General features: G+C 36.1%; 2 protein-coding genes and 1 pseudogene across 2 annotated transcripts in view; 2 read left to right on the plus strand and 1 right to left on the minus strand.

Moving 5' to 3' along the window:
• Window positions 1-12,747, plus strand: part of LOC144547418 (ADP-ribosylation factor 2-like) — a 100,690-nt gene that overhangs the window by 75,862 nt on the left and 12,081 nt on the right. The gene's annotated exons all lie outside the window — the stretch shown is intronic.
• Window positions 590-2,226, minus strand: LOC144547416 (F-box protein At2g05970-like). The gene has a single exon (XM_078296061.1). The coding sequence runs from the start codon at window positions 2,098-2,100 to the stop codon at window positions 1,042-1,044; it is 1,059 nt and encodes a 352-aa protein (XP_078152187.1). The 5' UTR covers window positions 2,101-2,226; the 3' UTR covers window positions 590-1,041.
• LOC144547617 (zinc finger BED domain-containing protein RICESLEEPER 2-like) lies at window positions 5,030-7,084 on the plus strand (annotated as a pseudogene).

Raw genomic sequence — 12,747 nt, forward strand, 5'->3', positions numbered from 1 at the left:
ATTAAAAAAGGTATTGTAGTACAACAGTTCATCACAACAATACACACAGCTAGGAAAACATCAAAACAGTAATCCCTATAAAAAAAAAAAACCACCTACATTCTACAGAAAACATCAAATAGACTACTGATAATTGTATCTATTTGCTCTTGACACCCACAACCAAACAGCAGATCCCACAAACCGCAGCCCAATTGCACAACTAATTGAATGAAAATGACTAGCTAGAATAAGAAGGAAAAACAACTGAAGGGAGGAAACCCCTTGTGTGACCCGTTAGGTTTTAATCCGAGTCCCGTACCAGATTGGTACCTACCGGCAATTCATTCATCTCTCTCTCTCTCTCTCTCTCCTCCGCCCTTAACTTTTTATTAATGTTATTGCAGCTATCAACAATGAGCTAGTTGCATGGTTTGATACCTTATTGAACAGAAGATTCCCTAGACCAGGTTCACAATGTCCAGACAAAATAAAATAATCATATACTCTGTGATTAAAAAAATCGTTAGCAAAATTAAAGGGTGATTTTGCTTGATCGGACGATTCAGCACTCAAAATGAAAATGACCCAAGCATGCACAAGACCAAAATTGTAACAATAAACACATTGTTTTTTAAAATTAATAACTCAAGCACACTCTGGTTCAACTGGTTAACATTGAGACAGCCAACCAAACGCAACATTGGAACATATTTGATGCAATGTCCAATATGAACCGTTAGATCAGTGTTCAGATTTGTGCGGTTTAAATTCACAAGGAATTTAGATTTGTGCGAATCTAAATCCACCGCACGAAAGTCAATGCAGATCAGACTGTTCAAACAGAGCATCACGCCAAATTCGGTCGATGTCCATTGGAAATCCACGCTCCCACACAGATTTAAAAAAAAAAAAAAAAGCTAACTATATTTTTTTTCTGCTTTCCTTCACTTCTAAATTATTATAGTTCCTCAGTCACTCTAAAATATAATGTTTAATCATACTTTGAACTCTACATGATCGGAACAGGGAAAACTTACTGTTGAACTCGACCAAAAACCGTCAAGGCCAAATAACGGGGCTAATCCAAACCGGGTCGGCCAGGACTGAATGCTGCCCAGAAAGCGGCGCTGCTGTCATTGACTCATCCTCCATTGAATAAATTACCGCTAAGCCAAAGGGCCTCTCAAACTTCCTGCTGGCCAAATAAATTGAGTTCTCTCTTAGACCTGAGCCAAGAAACCGATTGACTGGAACCGACTCAGATCGAATCACCCCGAGAAACAGAGCCTGATCCCCAATTTGCTCCATCTGCTCCCAGGTACACTGCTGGTCCAGCTTATACACCCAGAACATGCGATAATCTTTCATGACTGTCAACAGGTCACCACCTGTCGACTCAACCAGATACACCTCACTGTATTTCCATTGCCTGGGCAACTGTACAGTTACTAGACTGGTCCTGCGGGATTCCATGTCAAAGTTACAAATCAGAACATTGCCACGGTTTTCAATCCCGCATAGCTGGTTCCGCCAGAAAATGATATCGTCAAATAAGCGCTGCCCGAGATCAAGGACCTGCCATCTTTTTCCTGCCACTTCGCACAGCGCTGAAGCCGACCGTCCCATCACTGCCACGACACAGTTGGGGAATCCTGGCGGGGCCGACAAAATTGCCTTTTTGATGGGGAATTCGAGATCTGGTAGAGGGATCTCCGTGACTAGTACTGGATTGAAGAGGCATGCACGGGATGGATTTTGATGTGAGACCAAGAAGAACCAGCCGGCGAGGTAGCCAAAGCAGCGGGCCTGGCGGTGAGGAGCAGGGAGAGAGTAGGAGAGAGATTTAGAATTGAAGAGGTCGTAGAAGGAGACAACGTTGTCTGGTCGGCTGAGGAGGAGGCGAGGAGGCTCGAATGGGAGAGGGAAAGGAGGGATGAATTGCCTGGCGACGCTGCGCCAAGGGGAGCATATCAGGCGGAAGCGATGGCGATCCGAGGGGGAGAGGAGCGCGAAGATCTGCTCCAGGAGCTCCGGCGGGAGGTGGGACCAGCTAGACAGGTCAGAGATGGTGGGGGAGAGTGAGGCGTTGTGTTTCTTCTTCTTGTTCATGGGCCTCATGGCGTTGGTTCGGCTGTTTGTGTCCTTTGGACAGTACTCCGGTTTAGGGAATGGAATTCGCCAATTCGGTGTCTGTTTAAATATCGGGCCGCGCTTTGAGATTCAATCCAGATTCGTATCCGATTCGTTTAAGATCACAACCGTCCGATTTAAATCCGCTAGACCCCAGGCGTCATAGGTGTGGGCCGGATTGGCTTGAATTCTGATCGCACGGTCTGAAAATAAATTAAAATGCTACGTTAATGCAGATGAGACGAATTCTGGTCCACATGGCGTTGGTCTGGGGTCTGTGCAGTCCTCTCGGTCTGGACTCTGGAGAATGAAATTCAGTGCGATCTATTTAGATATAGGGGATTCATTTTGCGATTCGTGGTAGATTAAAACTGACGACTCAGATCTCATTTTACTCAGTCAGGTAATGCACTGGATCTCATTTTATCTAATTTTATATTGTGTAACGGGTCAATTCTCAAATATTATGTGCAGTATTCTCCAGTTAAGAAGTTTCCTCGACGGATCACTCGGGGTTGTTTTGCGTGCGGGACGGGCGTATAGATATGCCAAAAATACGGTAAGACTTGAAGTTCTATGCAACGTGTGTGGTCCGACGAGTTCAAATTATCTCATTACATGCCTCAGGCTGAGACAGATTTTTAAGCTGTAGGACTCTAAGGAGTTAATCATATAAAATTTTCTTACATGAATATTATTTTATACTAATTATAACATTTTACTATAAATTATATAAAAAATAAGTTGTAAATTAAAAATTTTGAAAAAAAAAATGGAGTCAATTGACCGTGTTCTTATATTGTATATCCACCCTGATTACATGATGCCACCTAACTGATTTATATCATTCATTTGTATTATGATTCGTATTTATATGCAGGGGCTGAACCAAGGCCTGGGCCAACCTAGGCCTTGGCCCTCCTTGGTCCAAAAAAAATATAAAGAGCCCCTTGATCTTTTCTTATTTATTCTATTGTATTCCCCCCTTGGCACCCCTGACTCTGTCTCTCTTCGCACCATGGGTTTTCTGGTTAGGCCCTCCTTACTGATCATTCCTGGTTCCGCCACTGTTTACATGTATCTCTCTGTGTACGAAGGATTTAGATTTAAAATAGTTTTGAGCTACCACCTACCAGACGAGGTGACCAGTTCAACACCACTAGAGTGGAAAAAAATGTGTTGTGTCGTGACTAATATGCCGTGATTTTGGTCTCATGTCGTGTCGTATCGTGACCAAGTTAATTTTTCACGTGTCATGACTAAAATGTCAAGGGATGGTCACGGCACACAAATGGTCACACCACGTGAGTCACGCACTATCCAAACGTGTTGTGACTAATTGTGACTCGCGTAACTATTTTATCATAATTTAAGTTAATTTATTCAAGATTCACCATTTAATTAAGATCTAACGGTCCTAATTACATGCGACTCATGTGACCTAGGGCTGGGCAAAATTGCTCGAACTCGCAACTCGCTCGTAACTCGCTCGTTAATGGCTCGCTTTAACTTGCTCATTTACAACTCGAGTTGGCTGACTCGTTTAATAAATGAGCTGAGTTCGAGTTCAGCCCAACTCGCTCATTTATAACTCGAGTTACATAGGATCCGCCACAGTAAATCCCAAGCCATACCTAAAACCAAAATATCAATAGTTTGAGTTTCTCAGACCCTAGCTGTCACGCACCCAAATCAAAATCCCGCCAAACTAAACCCTAGACATTTAATCTCTTTTTTTTTTTGGAAACAAAGACACATTTAATCTCTCTCTCTCTCTCTCTCTCTCATGCTAACTCTAACCCACCCAGCCCAAGCCATCGTTCCAGATTTCCGATTGATCGCCTTGTTCCAGTGATCGCCTTCGACGCCTTGTTCCAGACTTCCAGTGATCGCCTTGTTGCACGGTGAACTTGGGTCTCTCTTTCTCTCACTACTAGAGTCGTGCACGATGAGACCAGCATAGCGATCGCCTTGTTGCTTCTCTGTTAAGGTACTGTACCAGTGTTGATTGTGCATTATTTTTTATGAGTAAATTTTCTCAATTAGGCCTTAAATTGTGCATTATTTTTCTCTGTTAAGGTACTGTACCGGTGTTGATTGCTCACTTCAATTGTTACCGTGGTACTAAGACCTTGTCTTGATAATCCATGTAGTAAGCTAGCTGGTCAAGAAAGGTAGAAGCTCTTGCAACAGTTCTATTCACCATTTCATGAAAAAATGATGTAAACACTTTGATACAAACCATCTCTACTCTTAAAGTCAAACTATCCATGACTTATATCTAAACACTTTGAAGTCTCAGTCAGTAGAAAAAAAAAAAAAAAACTGCACTGCTGTTATGGTGGCATATAAATTGCCCTTAACAAATTGGTAAACCAAAAATAGCTCTTGACCTCTATATTTTTTGAAACTTTTTGAGAATGTTGTATGTGAGATTACCATCATTTTCATATAAAGAAATAAAATTTCCATGTAGCCAATCGGTCAGAATAATTCTCCAAAATCTGACTGACCAAAAGGGTAAAACTGCATTGTGCTATATGCTGGTGCTAGAATTGAGTCCCACAAAAATACAATCTGAACTAGTTCTGAATTTCTGATGCATATCAATTTTTACTGATTTTTGTGCGTATAAGTCATGATATATATAACATACATTTTGAGATAAAAAAAAACCAAAAATGTAAGGAATTTCTATGATGAGGAATTCAATTTAATATAACTTTATTTTCTGCTTATATTCTATTACTTTAATTTACTATTTTTATTTTCTGTTTCAGTAACTTTAATCTATTTTGTAATTTTTTTTTGAATTTGTTATTGTAGAATGTCTTCACATGGTGTGACAGATGGTGTGACAGATGATGCAGACAAGGCGATCAAACCTGTATCTAGTAGTGGCAGTGTCACTTTAAGTGATGAACAAAGAGATATGGTTGACGGACCAGCTACAGAGGAGCCTAATTCTGAAGGCATTGCCAAGCGCAAACGGAAACATACATCCGAAGTTTGGAAATATTTTGTGGCTAAAGAAGTGAATGAAAAAGGGAAGATGGTGCAAAAGTTAGAGTGTATGTATTGCAAAAAGAGGTACAAAGGCATGATGGGAGGCCCCACAACAACTCTTAAGCGACATATCGAAACTTGCGCTAATATAAAAAAGGCACAAGGTAATTCTCAAGGTCTTCTCAAATTTGAATCATGTGATAATATTGTTGTACCTGGTTTGAACTCGAGTGGGGTGTTTGATCAATTGAGGTGTAGGGAAATCATTGCCAAGATGATCATGGCTCATGAGTTGCCTTTCACATTTGTCGAATATCAATGATTCAACATGTTAATGAAGTACATCACTCCTCTTTATCAAAAAGTGAGTAGAGCAACCATTAAAAGAGAGTGCATAAAAGTGTGTGAATCAGAAAAAGAAATGTTAAAAAAGGTCTTTAGAAGTATCGATAGGATCTCACTCACGAGTGATTGTTGGACATCGAACCAAACGATTGGGTACATGTGCTTGACAGCTCATTATGTAGATTGTAATTGGAAATTGCAAAAGCGCATCATTAGTTTCAATGAGCTTGCACCGCCCCATAGTGCTGAGGTAATTTCGGATGCTATTTTAGATTCTCTTATAAATTGGGGCATTCAAGACAAAATTGGTACAATAACTCTAGATAATGCAACCAATAATGACAGGGCAGCTACCATTTTAAAGTTTAGTTTTCAAGAGAGGGGCAAATTACATTTTGACGGGTTGTTTTTTCATGTGAGATGTTGTGCTCACATTTTGAATTTGGTAGTTCAAGATGGTCTTAGTGTGATTAATGATTGTATTGGAAAAATTAGGAATGGAGTTAGATATCTTAAAAAGTCCTCGGCTCGTCTTTTGAAATTTGGTGAAATAGCAAAGGGTTTAGGTATCCAAACTAGTCGATCACTATGTAGTGATGTGAAAACTAGGTGGAACTCAACATACCTTATGCTTGAATCGTTTCTTTATTACAAATCCACCTTTCGAGGATATAAAATGAGAGACAATAACTTTGAATGGTTGCCCGATGAGAATGAATGGAATAAAGCCGAAAAAGTGTGCAAGTTGCTTCAAGTTTTCTCGGATGCCACTAACCTATTCTCGGGGTCATTGTACCCAACAACAAATCTGTTTCTTGTGGAAGTTTGTAGGGTAAAAAAGGTGATACATGAGGCTTATCATTCGGGTGATAAATTCTTGGTGGATATGAGTAAACCTATGTATGAAAAGTTTAACAAGTATTGGGGGGAAATTGGAGTGCTTATGGCAATTGCATCCATTTTAGATCCACGGTTTAAATTGCTCTCGGTGGAGTTTACTTTTAAAAGGTTGTATCCAGTTAATGAGGTTGATAACAAGATTAAAGAGGTGACTAGGAAGTTGAAATGTCTCTATGAGAAGTATTCAAATGTTGAAATGACGGCTCAGAAGGCGGCTAAAGTTGCTGCAAGTACCTCAGATTCGGCAGCAGCTGCTGCCCATACCGGTGCACTATCAAAAGAAGATGACTTCTATGCTTTTCTTATGACTACAGAGGAAGAACGGCCACCCAAATCTGACCTTGATGTGTATTTGGAAGAACTCGAATATTCAGTAAGAGTTGAGGGTACATTTGATGTTTTGAAGTGGTGGAATCAAAATTCCAGCAAGTATCCTATTTTAAGCAAGTTGGCGTGTGATGTGCTTTGTATTCTGATCACAACTGTGGCTTCGGAATCGGCCTTTAGTACCGAGGGGGCGTATATTAGATGACTATCGAAGCTCTCTTTCGAAAGATATGGTGAAGATTCTAGTTTGTGGAAGTGATTGGATAAAAGCTAACTCAAAAACCACATTACAAACGTTGCAAGTATGACTTTAATTTTATATTTCCATTCATTTATCTTTTAAAATCTAAATGCTTCTTGATATTTATTGTTGACTAATATTTATTTTTGTAGAAATCTGCAAAAGAGGAAGAGGAATTGGAAACTCAAATCTCAACGATCAATGTTAATTAAGTAAGTTTTAATTCTAAATTCTTTTCTGTGTATAAGCTGAACTACTTGCAACTTTCTTTTTACAATCAGAGCCTTCTTTATTTTCTGTTTTTGTGTGTACAAGCTGAACTATCTCACAGAAAGCACAATCTGTATTTTGATTTTAGAATCATACAGTGCCACTTGTTGATACTTTATTAGTTTATAGTACCACAATGACACTTGAATTACTGTAAGATATGCTTTATTGTTGTTTACTTGAATTTTTATTATTGGTACAGCAAGAAAATCAAATAGAATTTATGCTTTTATAGTTATGTAGTCATTGTATTTTATCTTAGTAACAATAAAATAGAATTGATGCTTTTGTAGTTATGTAATCATTGCATTTTATCTTAGTAACACTTTTGGAAATGCAGAGTTACAGATGAAGTTGTCGGATATGATGGTTCAGAACTTTACATGATGATTTTGACAAGATGAAGTTGTTAGATACCAAGTGGTGTTTGTTTTTGTTGAATTATTTTTGTTAAGTTGTTGTATGAAAAATTGTTGGTGCTTGAATACTAAGTTGTTGTTGTTTGTTTTAATTAGACAAGCTCATAGTCCTCATGAACTTTTAAGTTATAAATCAAACAATCTAAAAGCCCTACATCTTATTTTTGTATGGAATCAGTAACCACCAATATTATTGTTATTATTGATGTTATTTTGTTACTATTTTGTATTTTTTTTTTAAATAGAATTTGTTTGTCTGTGAAAGAAAGGTGAAAGAAACTATTCATTGTAAATGAGTTGTTAGTCAACTCGAGTTGATAATGAGCCGAGTTCGAGTTGGCTCTACAGCTCGTTATTACTATCCCAACTCGAGTTGGCTCTACAGCTCGTTATTACTATCCCAACTCGAGTTGGCTCGCTCGTTTATTAAATGAGCTGAGTTCGAGTTGGGGGTAACTCGCTCAAACTCAGCTCATTTACAGCCCTAATGTGACCACGTGCAGTGCAATACACAAATAATCACAACACGAAACGCGCAAGTCACGACACGTAAACAACACACATGCCATTTCGTACCGTAATCATATCGTTCCGTGACGAAGCCAGCTGCACCGTGTCTTTTTCCCACTCTAAACACCGCCTCTGGAATACTTTTACAGATTGCTCCGATATATTTTATTTTTCTATGTGATAGCACGCGTGATCCTTGACGTAACTGAGCTGACGTAGTATGTGATTTTTAATATTATTGACAGGGGTGCAAACGGATGAGATAGTGGTAAAATTATATTCGTATCAGTTTTTATTTTTCAAATACGGATATTAGATGAATGCGGATTGGATATTAATTAGATATAGATATGGATATCCGTTTTTTATAATAGTAAATAATATAATTTTTTTCATAATATATATTAAATTATATATTATACATCTACTATTCGGATACAGATAATTAAAATTTAAAATCATATCAGTATCCGTATCTGCACAGATATTCGGATATCGGACCGATATCCGTATCAAATTTTCGGATACAGAATCGGATATAGTCGAATAATATCCGATCCGTTTCCACCCCTAATTGACACGTTACAATATTTTATGTGAACCGGTCAATCGGTTAAGTCGAAAATTTTAAAATTACCACTTCAATAATTCAAAAATAAATAACCACCACTTATATTTTTAAAATTAATTTTTTACTATGCACGTATTCTCACGATGCGCACTATTTTCTTAGTACATCAGTTGAGAATACACACCAAATTAATTTTTTTTTTTTTGGTGCACATAGTGCGCATCAATTTTTTATTTCGATTCTGCATATAATTTGTAGTCTAAAATATTGATCAGAATGTATGTATAATTTGAAATAATTTGCATACCAACTTACTTAGTATAAAATACTGTTCAAATTGTGCGTATAATTTGTTCTAGTAATTTTTAATTCAAATTTAATATAAAATTTTATTTGTTAAACAGGTGTGTTTTATTTTTACCATTTTTCTGCCAAATTTGATGTGTACATATAATTCTAAAAACCATAGAGCAAAATATAATAGAATAGAAAAAAAAAACGTAGTCCAAAAATTTCAAACAAACATAACTAAAAATAAATTTGGTGTGCACCTCAGGTTGCGCACTAAAAATAAAATAAAAATAATTCAGTGTGTATCTCCAGCTGGCTTATGTATTTCTTTTTTTTCTTTTTTTTATTTTGTTATGGCTTTGAGTAGCTATGTTTCTCATCTCTAGGGTTTGGATGTATTGAATTCTATATTATTTATTTATTTATTTATTTATTTATTTATTTATTTATTTATTTATTTTTCTTGAGAAAATTGGTTATTTGCCACTCTAAAACCTTCAAATTGTAAAAATACCATCCCGAAATTTGAAATTGTAAAAATGCCACTCCAAACTTCATTAATTTGTAATTTTGCCACTTCAAATAATTAATGACTAAAATATCCTCCCTCCTTCTTCCTCTTCTATTGTGTTTGTTGACCGGAACAAAATTTGCATTCGGTCATAAGTCCGAAAAGAAAAAAAAAGTGCTTTTGTTTAAAGCAAAGGTTTAAATAGCGTTTATCGCTTCATAGCGTGCCAACTGAAAAAACAGCGCTATTCTCAAATAGTGCCGCTATAGCGCGGAATAGCGCACTATAGCGCCATAGCTTTTATGGTCCGAAAACGCTATAACGCGCTATTTAGAACCCTGGTTTAAAATTAATATCGATATAAGATTTTGATACCCTTACAGTTGGACTTTCAATCAAATCTCTTTAGGCAATAGGTTTGGACCATTTCCAGCCAATGTGGATCGAAAACTTGGTTATGAAAGAAGAGTAAGGCTACAGTGGTGCTATGGGTTACATAAAGGGTTACAGTGCTACAGCTCAATATTTAAGTTTTTAAAATTTTAACGGTTGATCCGAACCGTTTATCTTGTTCTCCATATTAATATGTATTTGGAGACCGAATTTTATATTTTTTGAATTTTTTTTTTACTATTTTTTTAGATAGGTAGAAAATTCTGATTTTTTTATAAATATCCAAAATAATAATTAAATTTCAAAAAATAACTAAAGTTGGGCGGAATTTCAAAATCTACCCAAACCAGAAATTCGGGCTTATGCGTATTTGAAAGGTTCTCCGACTCTAAGGTCGGCTTGTGGGGAACAATTCAGATTGTCACATGATGTAATATAATTGACTTACTCACATTAAATCAATTAATCACATTTCCTTATTACTCGCTAAGTATAAATAAACATGCAATATTCTCATATCCTGCCAAGGGAGCCTACTGGGTTCTAACCTTAGTCTTTGAACCACTGCCAAGCCTCGTTAGCCAAAGTGCTTAGTACTTAATCGTATACGTTTGTTACCATATTCAATTCGAAAATTCATCTTTCAATCTTAGCAGTTGGTGAATCAACACAACTACATGCATAATATAATAATAAAGATATAGGTTAGATTCACAGCGAACCACGTTTGACCAAATTTTATAAAATAAGTTACTGACTTACTGGCGGGGCTCATTAATTCCCCATTTCTTTAATATCTCATTATTACAACGACTATTACATTACACCGAGTTGTTTATTGCAAAAAACAAAAGTAATAATACTGATCAATATGAAAACTTCTGTATGTCATTTTTTATTTGGTAAATTTTAAAATTTATTATAATAGTGAATTATTTTTTTTTGTAAGATTTGGCCTTAATATTAATTTTGGACTAATTATTTTTTATAATTTTTTTCCTACTTTTTAATACAAAGGATGATTAGTAAATGGTAATATTGAATTACTAGGTCTTAGAATTCTAATTAATTGGTAGATTAAATATAAAATTATCATGTTTTAGAATTGGATTATCTAGTATTCAATTATCTAATGAGTTTATATCTGATTAGCTATTTAAACTCCATTCGATTATTTCTTGCTCTCCTCTAGTGAAAATCCTGCATCCACTAGCTTATGTAAATATTGGATGCTACTACTTGGTCGGAATTCCTGCTGGAATTGTGCTCGGTCATGTTATAGGCTATCAAGTCGAGGCACCATTCCTTGTCACCATTTAAAAACTTCCCCATTCCAAACAATAGATATATCAGGTCACACACGTGCTGAGATAGGTATGCATTTTTTTTGTTATACTTTGTGTTATTTTTGGTTCGAAGCAACTGTTAGAATCATAGATAATTTTTTTTTTTTAATTTACCAGATTAGTTTAAACTAGCATGGTTTTCGTCCCTATTTCTATTGTTGTAAATCAGCATGAAAGTATCGATCATTTATTCATCAACTGCTTCTTTACTAGGCAAATTTGGTTTTCAATGGGGCTAGTTAGAATTATTTTCATAATTGGCATTCTTTTAATGATGTTTTTCAATTCTCATTTACTTTTTTTTATCAACAATTCTCATTTACTTTACCTGTTAAACAAAGGAATGCATTCTTACTAGTTTTGTTTCAAAGAATCTGCATTGCTCATTTCTACTTATTCCTCCCTCCATCTAATACTAGAATTGGTGGAGCTATTTTTTATAAAAATCAACTCAATAGTGCTTGTTCTATTAAAATAATTAAAATTGATTCTATTTAAAAAAAAAAAAAATCTCATTCTCCTTGGTAACATACTGGACAGGTCATAAGAGGGCAAGGCACCTTGAAAAAGCAGCAAAGAATTGGATCCCAAATCAGAAGGTCTATAATATAATGCCACTGGATTCATACCTTGAAAAAGGCACCTTAATAGTGTACCAGCCTACCAGGGACCTTCAAGTGGCTAAACAGCACAAAATATGGAGAAATTTAGCATATATAATAGGAGATGGGCTATGGTGCATTGCAATGCATAGGCCATGGTGTGCATTGGACCATAAATCACCGATTCAAAGTCCAAATGACCGATCCAAACCGTTCATCTTATTTTCCATATTAATATGTGCTTGGAGACCAAATTTTATATTTTTTGGAATTTTTTTACTATTTATTAAGCCACTTTGAAAATCGCTGATCCAACGGTGACTGTTTGGAACAGTAAAATCAGAAGCCACCGTTGGATCAGCGATTTTCAAAGTGACTTAATAAATAATAAAAAAATTCCAAAAAATATAAAATTTGGTCTCCAAGCACATATTAATATGGAGAACAAGATGAACGGTTTGAATCGGTCATTTGGACTTTGAATCGGTGATTTATGGTCCAATGCACACCATGGCCTATGCATTGCAATGCACCATAGCCCATCTCTATATAATAGTATTACTACCATATACTTGGTCAAATGAAAAGTTAGACTGACATGGATAGCATAGTGTCGGTGGATGCATGTTTTGCGCAAGATATATAGTGCTAATGATGTTAGGGATATTCTGATGATGATGAGAGATCGTTGTAGATCTCTCATTTAACATTAAACAGTGCTTTGTAACTTAAATTTTTGTTTCAGTAAAATGAAAATGGGCTACGGCCATTTATTAAAAAAAAAACATAAATACACAAAAGAAAATCATACATAACTTGGGAATGAAATCCACTGCTATTCTTTTCCCTTAAATAGTAATTCTGCTATCTTTGCTTTCATCTCGAAATAATTCAATGACTGGA

Source organism: Carex rostrata, chromosome 31 (assembly GCF_964058835.1).
Source record: "Carex rostrata chromosome 31, lpCarRost1.2, whole genome shotgun sequence".
Taxonomy (NCBI): Eukaryota; Viridiplantae; Streptophyta; class Magnoliopsida; order Poales; family Cyperaceae; genus Carex; species Carex rostrata.

Excerpts from the sequence above, each read along its gene's own strand:
- LOC144547416 (XM_078296061.1), bottom strand. The coding sequence starts at position 2,100 with ATGAGGCCCATGAACAAGAAGAAGAAACACAACGCCTCACTCTCCCCC.